The 12807-nt window shown below is 45.8% G+C and overlaps 1 protein-coding gene across 5 annotated transcripts in view; it reads left to right on the top strand.

Moving 5' to 3' along the window:
* The window catches only part of LOC115523297 (kalirin), a 482303-nt gene that overhangs the window by 445218 nt on the left and 24278 nt on the right, over window positions 1-12807 (top strand). For 4 of the 5 annotated variants that reach the window (XM_030329206.1, XM_030329205.1, XM_030329203.1 and 1 more), the window contains exons 29-33: window positions 3873-3984; window positions 5756-5946; window positions 6382-6483; window positions 7792-7934; window positions 10919-11021. In XM_030329206.1, the coding sequence (XP_030185066.1) occupies window positions 3873-3984; window positions 5756-5946; window positions 6382-6483; window positions 7792-7934; window positions 10919-11021 (651 nt within the window). Of the gene's footprint in view, window positions 1-3872; window positions 3985-5755; window positions 5947-6322; window positions 6484-7791; window positions 7935-10918; window positions 11022-12807 lie in introns of those variants that run through there. The other variant, XM_030329207.1, reaches the window with a different exon arrangement.

Below are 12807 nucleotides of genomic sequence, written 5' to 3'. Positions count from 1 at the left end.
AATTATGTAAAATAGTAAGTAATGTGGGCTGCTTCTTCCGAGAAGGATACACTGACAGTCTGAAGATGTGACATTTCCCCCACAGAAAGCCTGGGAAATCAATATTATAAGCAGTTATATAACCCCTATGTATATTAATTCTCAAGGTGTAAGGGTAGAGTTTTCCCTGAGTTTGAATATTTGGCTGGTTGCTCCTCAAATGCAAAGAATAAAGGGATAGTGAGAAGCATGTTGTAAGTAGTATAGCTCCAGAGAAAATCTGCTGAAATTCAACTCATGTTTAGAGATGCTTGCAGAATCCCAGATATTCTAGCTTCACTAAACCTGAAAACCAGTCTAGTTTCACATCTAGGTTTCTGGTCACACTGGAGGTGCCCACGGACAGCCACTAGGGTCTCCCTGCTTAGCACATGTGATTCCATGATGAGAAGAGCATGAGCCCCCATGGGGCCCCATGAGCCCATGCCCTGGACCTCTTCCCCACTGAGGGTCAGGTCAGGGACTAGCACCACCCTTTCCCTCCTGCCTCCGCCTTCAAACCTTCTCTTTCCTTGTCTCCAAGAAGAGACATTTTGCTTCTGCTTCCAGGCACTCAAGTCATCCAGCCCTGCAGAAATGGCTTAGAGAGTTACAACACGGCATCATGCCCTTGGCCTTTGTTGAGAACTCATGTGAGAAGTAATGTGCAGAACATCTTGGCTGTTTTGGCAGAATTGCTTTTGAAGATGTCATCTTTGTTTTTTAAAGTTCTTTATATAAAGACTCACAGAAATTCTCGTAAGATCTCAGAGTAGGGTGTGGGGGTTCTCTCCTAAATAATTGGTGTACTCTCTACCTTTAAATCACAAGAGCTTTTAGCTCCTTCTTTGCCTTTGACTATCAGACAATTAGCATTGAGTCCTATTATGACTACTGTATTGTTACTGGTTTCTCCTTAGCCCAGATTTCTGTGTGTAATGATCCTCTCCTTCCCTATCCCATTTAACGCTTGGCCCTTTAAAATGATTTTTCTTGTACTGGAAGATTTTTTAAAATTCATGTTTGTGGTTATTAAATTTAAGCATCTCAAAGCTTTTCAGGAATTGGTGGGGTTGCGAATTAAAAAGTAAAACAAAACAAAACAGAAACTTGCCCATCCACACTTGCCAATGCCTTAAATCAAGTAAGATCCAGTTCAGGGCGCCTGGGTGGCTCAGTCGGTTAAGCGGTTAAGCGTCTGGCTTCGGCTTAGGTCATGATCTCACGGCTTACCTGCCTCATGAGTTTGAGCCCCATGTCCGGCTTTGTACTGACAGCTCAGAGCCTGGAGCCTGCTTCAGATTCTGTGTCTCCCTCTCTGCCCCTCCCCCACTCGTGCTCTGTCTCTCTTCTTCAAAAAATAAATAAACAATTAAAAAAAATTTTTTTAAAACGTAAGATCCAGTTCTAACAGAAATATAGCTTTTCAGCTCTCCCTTTTAATCCCACAGGGCTGAAGTTCCCCGGATAATTATGTGACACAGATAAGAGAGGAAAGTGGAGGATGGACAGGCTGCCCTGTGTTTTGCTTTAGGTGATGGGTGGGTGGGCTCTGGGCCCTTCACTCTATAACTGGATGTTTTAGGAAGAGATGACTGTGCAGGTAACTGAGAAGGAAAAAAAAAATGAAGTAGTGGGAATTTGTGGAAAATCTGTAAAAAATATTTACCAAGGTAATTTTGACCTCTTATAAATGCATTGGTAGCAGAGTACTGCGGAGTAAAAGCTCAGTTTGCTGAGCTCTTACTATAAATAAACAATATGGGATTTATTTTCTTATTAAAGACAGTTTTATTCCAAATAAACTGATATTTAATTATCAGTATCCTCTGGGATTCCTCACTTTGGGTGTTGCATGAAAGTCAAAACTATCTGTCAGTTAGTGTTCAGTATTCTCCATGTAAATCTGCTACAGATGTCCTTTGAAGTCTAAATTAAATTGGAGCTTTCTTTTTAATAACAAGTATAGCAAGGATCCACGGAGAATTTATGGGCTTTGGTGGTTGATTGATGGACTTGCCACACTGCTTTGGGGTGTTAAACCATTTGGAATTTTCTTTTTTTTTTTTTTTCAACGTTTATTTATTTTTTGGGACAGAGAGAGACAGAGCATGAACGGGGGAGGGGCAGAGAGAGAGGGAGACACAGCATCGGAAACAGGCTCCAGGCTCTGAGCCATCAGCCCAGAGCCCGACGCGGGGCTCGAACTCACGGACCGCGAGATCGTGACCTGGCTGAAGTCGGACGCTTAACCGACTGCGCCACCCAGGCGCCCCCCATTTGGAATTTTCTATTGCACACTGAAGCATATATTTCTTATTTGTCTCTTGTGCTTCTGCCTGGAAATTCCTTTGAGGATGTATGGGAAACAAGGTCAGGAGAGTTAAAATTAGGAAAGGGTTGGGGAGAGTCAGAGAACTTCAGGTTGGCAGAAGTAAGTGCAACTTTCTGAACAGTGATGCCGTTATACCGACTGGAACCAAGGACGGAGCTGAGAACTGATCACTTCTGCCTCCCCAACATGCTCGAGGCAGTTCACCTCTCCTTTGGGCACTCAAAGCTCCCTTCTTCATATGGGATTGTATCCGAGATGACACAAAGGATTGGACTTTCGTGTCAGATGCTCACTAATCAGATATCTTACCAAGTATAAAGCTTTTACTAATAATTTCAAGGATACAAATAATCCCAAGGAAGAGATAACGCAGAGAGAAGTCCAGAACCATCAACAGCTCTAAGCCCTTTCTTGGAGCATCAGGATATGCTGTGGCCCAGACTAACACACAGACTTTCTAAATGGTATATCTTGTATAATATCATTTACCCTGAAGAGAGCCATTTTGTTTATGAAACATACTATTTACTTAGATAGTTGCATAGCATATGTGATATCTTACAGGGAGCCATGCCCCTAAAGCCATAGATTCCAGGTTTGTTTACCGTAAGAAGTCCTAGACAAACCAGATATATCCTACTAAAAGCATTCCATAGATAAGGATTCTCCTGCTAGGTACTACCATTAGCCAGGAAGTCTGACATGTTTACAGGGTTTGATCTGGTCAACTTCTTTCTTTCCTGGAAGTGCATCTCTACCCCATCCACCCATCCTCTGCCTTCACCAGCCCCTACAGAAGGAGAGGGTATGGATTGCAGATCTGTTGCTTAACTGTTTTGTTTCCAGTGTCAAAACGAACAAAATACAATAACCCTCATAAGAAAAATGAATGCCAATATTCCTCTGGTTTGGGCAAAATCACTCCAAATGGCCCTTAGAATTTTTAAGATAGTTGAAGATTATTTTTTCTCCATCAACCAGATACTATATGTCTTTGTGGAGAGAATACTGACCTAGTCTTCAATGAGGAAGTAAGAGAGGGCATGCTCTGAGAAGCCTCAGCGTGGTGGACGTCATGGGGGAGATAGGGTTGGCATGGTGGGTAGATTCTAGATTTAAGATTTAAAAAGAACTAGTCCAGAATCCCATATACTGGTCCCAAGGTATGAACTCCTGATTTATATGATCTAAAAATATGTTATAACTCTGAAATTCTATAAACCTATAATGTCTACGAGCCCAGGTTGCTCCCAGTATGGTGGGAAGTCAGCATTTAGGGAGAAGAGGTACATAAATAAATGTGGTGCCAGAAGTAGATGTCTGTTGCTAAGTCTAGGGAAGAAATATAGTGGTAGAATCCGTTGGAGATAACTTTCCATCCCACCCCACTTTTCTTATAGCTTAGAGGAAACCATTACGGAGAACGAAGTTGGTCTGTAATCACCTTGATGGGTTAGGTGGTGGGTGGGTGGGAAAGCTGGGGCAAATGGCTCTAATTGTGTCTCGACTTTTTCCCCAGGAACTTTTAACTTGCTGCGAAGAAGGGAAGGGAGAGCTCAAGGATGGCCTGGAGGTGATGCTCAGTGTCCCAAAGAAAGCCAATGATGCCATGCATGTCAGCATGCTGGAAGGTAGCTGTCTTCCCAGCCTCCCTGGGGGGCCTCCTCCTTTCCTAAGACTAGGGAGCTTGTGTTGTGGGAAGGAAGTGGCATGATGTCAGGCAACGGGCAAGGCTGGAAGAGAGGAGAAATGGCAAGTTGTTACATAGGTCCTCAGGAGGTGTGAGAGGAGCTCCACAGGGGCCAACTCGATCAATACCTGCCTCCAGGTAGAATCAGACCTCAGCTGTTTTGGATATGTGGATAACTCACTGCATGGGAGGTAGTCCAGGACAGGCCATCATCCTTACTATAAATGTGCTAGAACCCTGACCCACAGCAGTCCTGTTCATCTGCAATAGCATTTGCATCGCATTTGTCATCAGAATGAGTAGAAGTTCTGCATGCATGTGGACATACATCCAAGGTCTCCAGCCTTATGTTCTTCTTTTTCTTCTATTATAATAAAAATATACATAACATAAAATTTACCATTCTAACTATTTTTAAGCACACAGTTCAGTGGCATTGGGTATGTTCACATTGGTAAGCAACCATCCTTACGGCCTTCCTAGCAGGTGAAAAAAGTCCAGCCAGACAGACCTGATAGGACTTCACCGATGTACATTTAGTCCACTGGAACCATGGTCTTGGGACCCAGAAACCTGGTAGAGTGAGACTCCAATAAAATGCCCTTAACACCACAGAACAGAGGAGCAGAGCAGTTGCACTGGGGCGGAAGTTGTTGGATGAGTTCAGACTCCACATTCCAGTCTGGTCTGGAAAACAGATGTTAAGGGGGATCCGTGTAGTCTGTTGTAAATATGCAGAGCTGTGGGCTGTTTTTTCTCCTCTGGACTCCATCTCTCACCATCACCTTCCCTCCCACCTCCCCCACCTCTAATCTTGGTCTGGTCTCACTACTTCCTGGGCCACTCTGAATATAGGAAGCTATAATTCTTCATATAGCGGAGCCCTGGTTACCTTCTCCAGACTGAGCACTAACCATCTGAACATATTCCTATTGCCACAGTTCTCTGCCCCCTTTTCTGTTTGCATTCCATCCCCATCCCCAGCCCTGGGTGTCCTCATCTGTTAGCACCCTTCTCCTCCAGCCTGTCCCTGACCTGTATTCTGGATCCAGTTACTCCAAGTATGTGGAACAGTAGCAACAACACCTGGGAGCTTGTCAAAAGAGCAAATTCCTGGGCTCCACCCCACAGCTACCAAATCCCAGTATTCTAGGGGCAGGAGTGGGCAGGAATCTGTGTTTTGACAAGCTCTGCAGGTGATTCTCAAGCACACTAAGTTTCAGAACCCCTGTTCAAATTTAAAGTGGAATAAATATAGCTGTTAAAGGCTTGTGCACCACATTGGACAGGAGCCATCAAAGGGAAGAGTCCTGGGAATGGACTGTAAGAAATACAGCAATGACAAATAAAGTGGAGTCGAGGGCACTCCATCAGACAGTCCTCAACCCCAGTCAGAGCTCGGAACCCAAGTCTGTGGGGAGCTGTAGAGGAAGAAGGTGATATGGGGTTTGCCCTTGCAGGAGGTCCCAGGCTTTTGAGAAGATACCACTGATACTGGTTATGTGTAGGAGACCGATGCAGAAAGGGAGATCTGATTACAGTTCCCTAGAGCTATCTACTCAAGTATTTAGGAGTGTCAGGAATCAGAGAGAGAAAGCGATGTGGGAACAGAATGCTCACAGTCAGGGAGACCTTTCCAAGAGGGTAGTGGACCATGGCACCCAGATGGGGTGCTACAGAAACTCCACAGGGTGGAAACGGGTGTCTTTCAGGGTTCGACGAGAACCTGGATGTGCAGGGGGAGCTGATTCTCCAGGATGCCTTTCAAGTGTGGGACCCAAAGTCACTGATCCGGAAGGGGCGAGAGCGGCACTTGTTCCTCTTTGAGATCTCCTTGGTTTTTAGCAAGGAGATCAAAGACTCTTCAGGACACACGAAATATGTTTACAAGAACAAGCTACTGGTAGGTGGGGCAGGTGGGGCAAGACAAGTCTCCCTGTTGTCATAGAGCCTTTGGGCAGGAAGGGCTCTTGAACACTCAGCTCATCTCTCCCCTGGTGCCACACCAAAACCATCCTGGACAAATGAAAATGCCTCCTATTTGGAAAGCTGCCCCCTCGACTCCCCCTTCTGCATTTTAGAGTCCATCGTTCTTCTTGATGTCTGCTTTTAGCGCCTCCCTCTTCACCTTCCCTCCCTGCAACCTGCTAATCAGGCAGGTGCTTGTAGATCCTTTCAGCCTGGGTAGAGGAACAAAGCTTCCAGTCTGTTGAAGTTTGATTGACAGAAGCCCCTCCCTCGGTCCTCTCCTCTTTGTCACCTTTCCCTTCCCACCCCAGCCCTAAGTTTCCCACTGCCCTCCCCTTCCCCGCCTCTCACAGGCATTTCCTGTCTACAGACCTCAGAGCTGGGTGTGACGGAGCACGTAGAAGGTGATCCCTGCAAATTCGCCTTGTGGTCTGGGCGCACCCCTTCCTCAGACAATAAAACAGTGCTGAAAGTAAGTACTGCTCTCCACTGGGGCTGGGTTGAGGGTTGAGGGTGGCAGGAGAAAGGCAGGGGGCTGGGGCACATGATTCCTGAAAGGTGGGGCCTGGAGACTCCACTGGGAAGGGCAGTATCACATTGGTATCAAAAAGCAAGTTCTATCATGGACATAGACTTGAAATCTCAAAGATCCGTGGTCCCCTAAGTCGATCCCCTCAAGCGCATGAAGAGGGAGGGATGCAGGGAGTAGCTGCTGCGCTTCCTCAGCAGGGCCCACTTAGATATGTTCTGTCCACGTGTCCCCTTCAAGGGCAAGGACAACTGACCATTTGACAGAAGGTACCTTGATTTGATCCACGTTCGTTCAATACTTTTTCCTGAACACCTACATAGAAGGTATTCTGCTCAGTGCTGCTTGTAACTACAAATGAGAGATGGACCTTGTCCTCTGGAAACTTACATTCTAGAAGCTCTCATAAATCACACTAGCAAGGGAATTATGTTGATTGAAAGGAGTACTAAGAAAGGGCCTTTCTCCAGATGAGGGCCTTAAGGAGCCATTCTAACTTTCCAGAGCTCACACAGCCTGGGAATATGCTCGTGGTAACGTACATCTAACCAAGAAGGGGTCCTGCGGATGGGGCACCCATCAGTCAGTTGCTTATCAGTGGGTGGCTATCACCAAGGAAAAGATGGTCCAACCCTGACAAATGCTTCACACTTGTTCACTAGGAATTGCCTGCCTAGCCGCCACCTGCCATCAGACAGAATTACCTGAAAAAAATTCCACAAAGACAAATGGGATACTTATGAGATGGTAGAAGTGCCTTCAATTAACATGTTTACCAGGCTAAAAACCCAGCATTGACTTTCAGTCAGCATAAGCCTATGTAGCCATGCTAGGAGTTGAATGTGCTGATATAGACCCATACCACTTGGTGAATAGCCATTGCCTTCAAATGCCCCTTGCTACATCTCCAGTGTTCCCCAGAACTCCCAGCATCTGGTAACTGATGTGTTCATCCCTGGCCCGGCAGGGGACCTCCACATATGCTCCCACACCAGGACAGATGTCAGTATTGGTCAGTGCCATGTGGAGTATTAAATACTTTGAAAATCACCCCCGTGCAAGTGTCCATTGAGTCTTGAAGTTATAGCCCCATTCTAGGAGTTGCAGAAGAATTGAAGAGTCATATGCGTAAAATAGAAATGAATTCCTCAAACATTTGGTGTCCTTAAAAGTAGTGGGTTAAGCCTGCAGGAGGAGGATTGAGAACAAAGGAAGATGGGGTGTTTACTGTTTCTCTCTGTGGCACTCCAGGCCTCCAACATAGAAACCAAGCAGGAGTGGATCAAGAACATTCGAGAGGTGATTCAAGAGAGGATCATTCACCTGAAAGGAGCTTTAAAGGAGCCAATTCAACTCCCCAAAACACCAGCCAAACAGAGGAACAATAGTAAGAGGTAACCAGCGTCTCTCCTCTCAGCACTGCCTCACATGCTCCGGGAGCGGGAGTGGGGTCGCCCTCTGCTTCCACAGAAGGGGTGTGCTGTGCAGTTGGCACCATTCTCTGTGAAGTCCCATCTAAGATGAGCAATCTTCTTTTTTAAGCATCTCACCAGTAACTGTCAATTGAATTCAGCAGGGCTTCATTGGGCACCTCTTATTTCATAGACACTCTGCTGGGTGCTCTGAGAAGAGAAAGGGAAGATGCATGATGAGTCCCTTCCCTCGAGAACCATCTAACAGTTGTATCTCCCACGCAGAATGGTTAGACTAGAAGAACGAGTGCTGCTGATGGGGACAGTAAATGCTGTAAAAATTCATTCAGAGGGGACTTTAGATGAGCACTTGAGAGGAGTGTCCGGGGAAGGCTTTGGGAGGGAGGGGGGCCCTAAGTGGACTATGTAAGACAGTAAATGAGTTTTGCATACTGTAATGGGTAGGGGATGGTATGATGGGGTTATCACTGCAGCTCTTCTGTAACCCTTGAGTCCTCACGTTCATTTATCTGAGATAAGCAGGGGGACTGATTTTTTTGTATCTTTATCTCTCTGGGCCCTCCTGAATCCCAGTTGCCCTAAACTGGTGGAAGACTTCCTAGGTGTTCCTTTCACAAGTCTCCATGTGACAGTCACTCACAATGACTCTTTTAGAGGGCACTTCAAAAGAAAGCATTCAAAACCATCATGTTAACTTTGAAACAAAACAAAACAGAGTTCTGGGGTGATAGTCATTGACGGCAACAGGCTCTCCTTTCCTCCCCTATTCGTGAACGGGGTAAATCACAAGGATTTAGTTGACCTTTTGGTGCCAACAAGGATGCATTAACTGAGGACCTGTGGATAGTAGCACTAGTACAAAGGGAGGTGGTAGCCCAAAGAAGGGTGTGACTAAGGTAGGGAGAGATACCACCACAGGACAGAAGCCCCCAAACCTGCATGGCCAGAATAAAGTCACCTCTCAGTGCTGGAAGGACAAATTATGAATGTGTTGGAGGAGGAATTGTTTGCATTTCAGTTACCTGCATCCAGGATCCAGGGATGGAATAGACTTACTTTAGCACTAGAGGCAGACCTTGCTGTAGGAGGCCTCTACTTTAATATAGAAGGTAGAGTGGAAATGTTATGAACTCAATGTCCAGGAGCATGCAGAAAAGGATATTCAGGTGAGGTTGGCTCAAGTTTCCCTGTGAAAGTGCCCCTTTTTCCTACGTAGCAGAGTTTGAGCATCTATAGAACATGAGGTGGACATATCTTGGAAATGCCTCCCACCTTTTCTCTGTCATTGTCCTGAAATAGGAGGGTGAAAAGCCTTGGCAGATTCTGCAGAGAACAGTCAGGCTGTCTGTAATTTCATTAGCTTGGCTCCCAAGATATGGGGACAGAGTTTATGGAGGAGTGAATTGGCTTGGAGAACACTACCCACACTCCTGGATGGGCTCCCCACCTCCCTCAGAACTGGCTTCATCTGCAATGGACCAGAAGGGCCCACGATGGGCCAGAATGGTGGGAAGCGCAAAGTACAGCCAACTCTCAACTCTGTGCACATGGCAGGGAGCAACGGCCCAAATATCTAAAACAGCAGATGATCTACAAGTCCTTTATTCCTGGTCTTGAAATGCATCACGGAATTTCATTTTACAGCAGAATTTCCTTCCTATGAATGTGTGGCTTACATTATTAAAATAAGTTGGCATTTCCCAGCCCGTAAGTGGCAGTGAGAAAGCAGTTGACCTAGAAGTGTTCTGAGCAGGAGAAGGCACTTTTTGGTGACTAGAAGATACTGTACCCGCATGCACACTAACGTCCATGTACACCAGATCATAATTGTCTAGACTCTGTGAGGCGGCTTCAGTATATGGGGAATTTTGTCCATGTGGTGTCATCCTTATGCAGCAACTTCCTGATGCCATTACTTCTCCATAAGTAGCATCAGGGGAGTAACCTTCATAAGCTGGGAAGAACTGTCAAGTTTTGTGCTAATTTTTCCATGTCCATGTCCCTGGCCCACACCTCCTTCAGTTTTTCCTGACACTGACCACCCAGCCTCACCAGTTCCCAGGCATCTAATCCCCTTTGCCCTGGCTATGCATTCAGTGCAGGACTGAGACATAATTCTTAAGCTGGAGAATTGAAGGGATATGTAAGTGGGACAGCTAAATGGTCCAGTGGCCCAGGAAGGGCATATGCCGGGAGTACACTCAAGAGATTACCTTACCGGATGCTCAGGAGCAAGCTGACTCAAAAAGCTACTGTGGAATCTGTGATCTTTGAGATGATGACTTTGTGTTGATAAGAAGTCATCATAAATAGGCATGAGATCAACAGGACCCACCAAGTTGAAGGAAATAATCTCTTCCTCCATACACAGGAGTTGAGCATCCAGCATCAGGAACTCCCCAAAGATTATCTCCTCTGGAGGAATATCTCACGTCGTTTTCTTAAGCAGAAGAAATACAAGTCAAAATATCTTATCAGCTCTGTTTTCTTTATAAGCCAGCTATAAACTAACCCCCATCCTCTTACAGCATGTAGAAAAACTATTTGAACACTTTAAACTCTGGGGTTGTCAGAGATCACCCAGGCAGCTGGATAGAAGCCTTGGTTCTAAGTAGGATATACCTCTTCCTACTGCCTATTGTAGACCCATTCCCAGTAATAAATAAATAACTGCCTCCTCTATACCATGGGTCAGAGGAGTTATGGTGTGGGGGGATCATTCTGTGTTCAGTTATCAGCACAGGGATTGTGTGCTTAAGTGCAAAGGTGACATCTTCGAAAATCACATAGGGCTGCTCCTTTTAGTGGGATAATTTTAGACAAATCCCTGTTCGAAAGTGCTGAGACTCTGCTCTGCCAGCACAGCTGGAAATCCTAGTGTGCTCTAAACCCACAGTGGTTCCCCCCACCCCCACCCCTGTTTTTTTTTTCTCTTCTTCCTGCAGGGATGGAGTGGAGGATGTTGACAGCCAGGGGGATGGAAGCAGCCAGCCAGACACCATCTCTATCGCCTCTAGGACCTCTCAGAATACAGTGGACAGTGACAAGGTAGGACAGTGTCCCAACCTTCCTTCCCCCAAGACTTCTTGTTGGCTTAACCACCCCTGGAGAGTTACCCTCAGAGGAATTTCTCCCACTATGGAGCCCAGCCTCAGGAACCGGTTGTTTCTTTGTGCCAGCCAAAGTGGAAAGAGCAGGGCTGGAGGAGCTATGTCATAGTGTGGGGATGTCGTCTGAGGGGACAAAAGACCAGGTGATCAGCCAGACCTCTCCTGTCATGAGAGTTTAGCAGAAGGAGCAAAGTTGAAGGGTGAGAGGGTCTGGGTCTCCCGTCCTCTAGAGATGTCCCACTGGGCGGCTTGGGTGGCTCTGCCTCGTGGGAGGCTGGACCTCAGGGCGCTGAGGCTGGGATAGTTTCCTGAGACCTTAGTGGGTATGATTGGCTCCTATTTATAATGGTTGAATGGAATCATCTAAAATTAGACCAAGACCAGTGATTTGGCAAATGGCCACAGAGATGCTGTTTGGTAAGGGCCTTCTTTCCGAAGGGGCTCCAGTGGAAATGATGCCTTCCTTGGGCCAGAGTATCAGGGCTCAGTTCCTGAGGCACAGAGGACCAAGAAGTCGTGGTGCGTGAAGCAGCTTGGAGGGATGTAATAGTCTTGCAAGAAAGCCTGGTCGCTTGGTCTCTTATATTTTGGAGCAAACAAGCAAGAAGTTAGTAGCTCTGGAGGCAGTGAAAGAAAGGAGACTGTAGCAGAGACCCTATGTATTTGTTCAAGCGAGGGGAAGAATTCAGCTGTCTAAATTTGCAGCAGAGACAGGAAGATTTTTGTCTCTAACCCTACAATCATTTGCTTACCTCAGGGTGTTAGGGTATGAAATGATCTTTTGCAGCATATTAGTGATTTTATGAATGAAGGTATGGATTTCCAAAGACTATTTGGCCCTAGTCTATCAAGACCCAATATGTTGGCCTAGTCCTTCAGCCTCAGGCAACAGGCTGTGTCCTTGCTTCATTTTTGTTTTCTAAGTTATGTTTTTTTAAAGATGATCTACATTCATTAGGATTTTTCCTAAATTTTTTTTTCTTACTGGGGGAAAAAAAAGACTGTGCCCCATGGTTTCCAAGATCATGGTGCTAAATCACACTCTAGACTAGTATTCAAAGACATTCAAGCTAATTCTGTCTGATGTCCTGCCTTCAAGTTTCTAAGCCATTTTTGACTATCAAAGTGGATGGAAAATTGTTTTTTTCCACTTGTAAAAACATACAAAGAAAACTATTCCTGTACCTCCCTTTCTCCTTTGATGTGTTGTTTAGAAATGTAACCTAGAATATCCCACAAATGAGTGTTTCTTTTTAAACAGTCAGTGGGTGGGAAGCAAAATGCAATGCTTCCCATGTTCAGAGAGAGCCTGTTAGCCCAGGGGATCCATCCCTTCCAGCTGCTACTCCATCCTCCCACAGCCCTGACCTAGACGCAGGGCATTTGTTTTGTCTTCGGCTCCAGCCATTCCTTGTCTTCTGGCAAGGTAAGTGAGGCTAGATTAGAACACTTCTGATGGCAGGCACGTCACTGTTAACAAAGAATCTTGGTTACTTACATGTTATTCTATGAGTAAGGAAACTGAGGCCCAGAAAGATTGAGTGACTCAACCAAGAAGGTTCTAGTCATTAGTGGAAAAGCAGGAACTAGAACCCAGATCATTCTGCTTCACTGTCACGTTTTTCCCTCACTCTCAAAGCCAAGGCATTGTACTCCCAATGCTAAGATTAACTTGGCTGGTCGGTCTTTCTACACATTCCATAAAAACATTAGTCACATATTCG

This window comes from Lynx canadensis, chromosome C2, assembly GCF_007474595.2.
Source record: "Lynx canadensis isolate LIC74 chromosome C2, mLynCan4.pri.v2, whole genome shotgun sequence".
Taxonomy (NCBI): domain Eukaryota; kingdom Metazoa; phylum Chordata; class Mammalia; order Carnivora; family Felidae; genus Lynx; species Lynx canadensis.
This window is presented reverse-complemented; position numbering and strand designations above follow the sequence as displayed.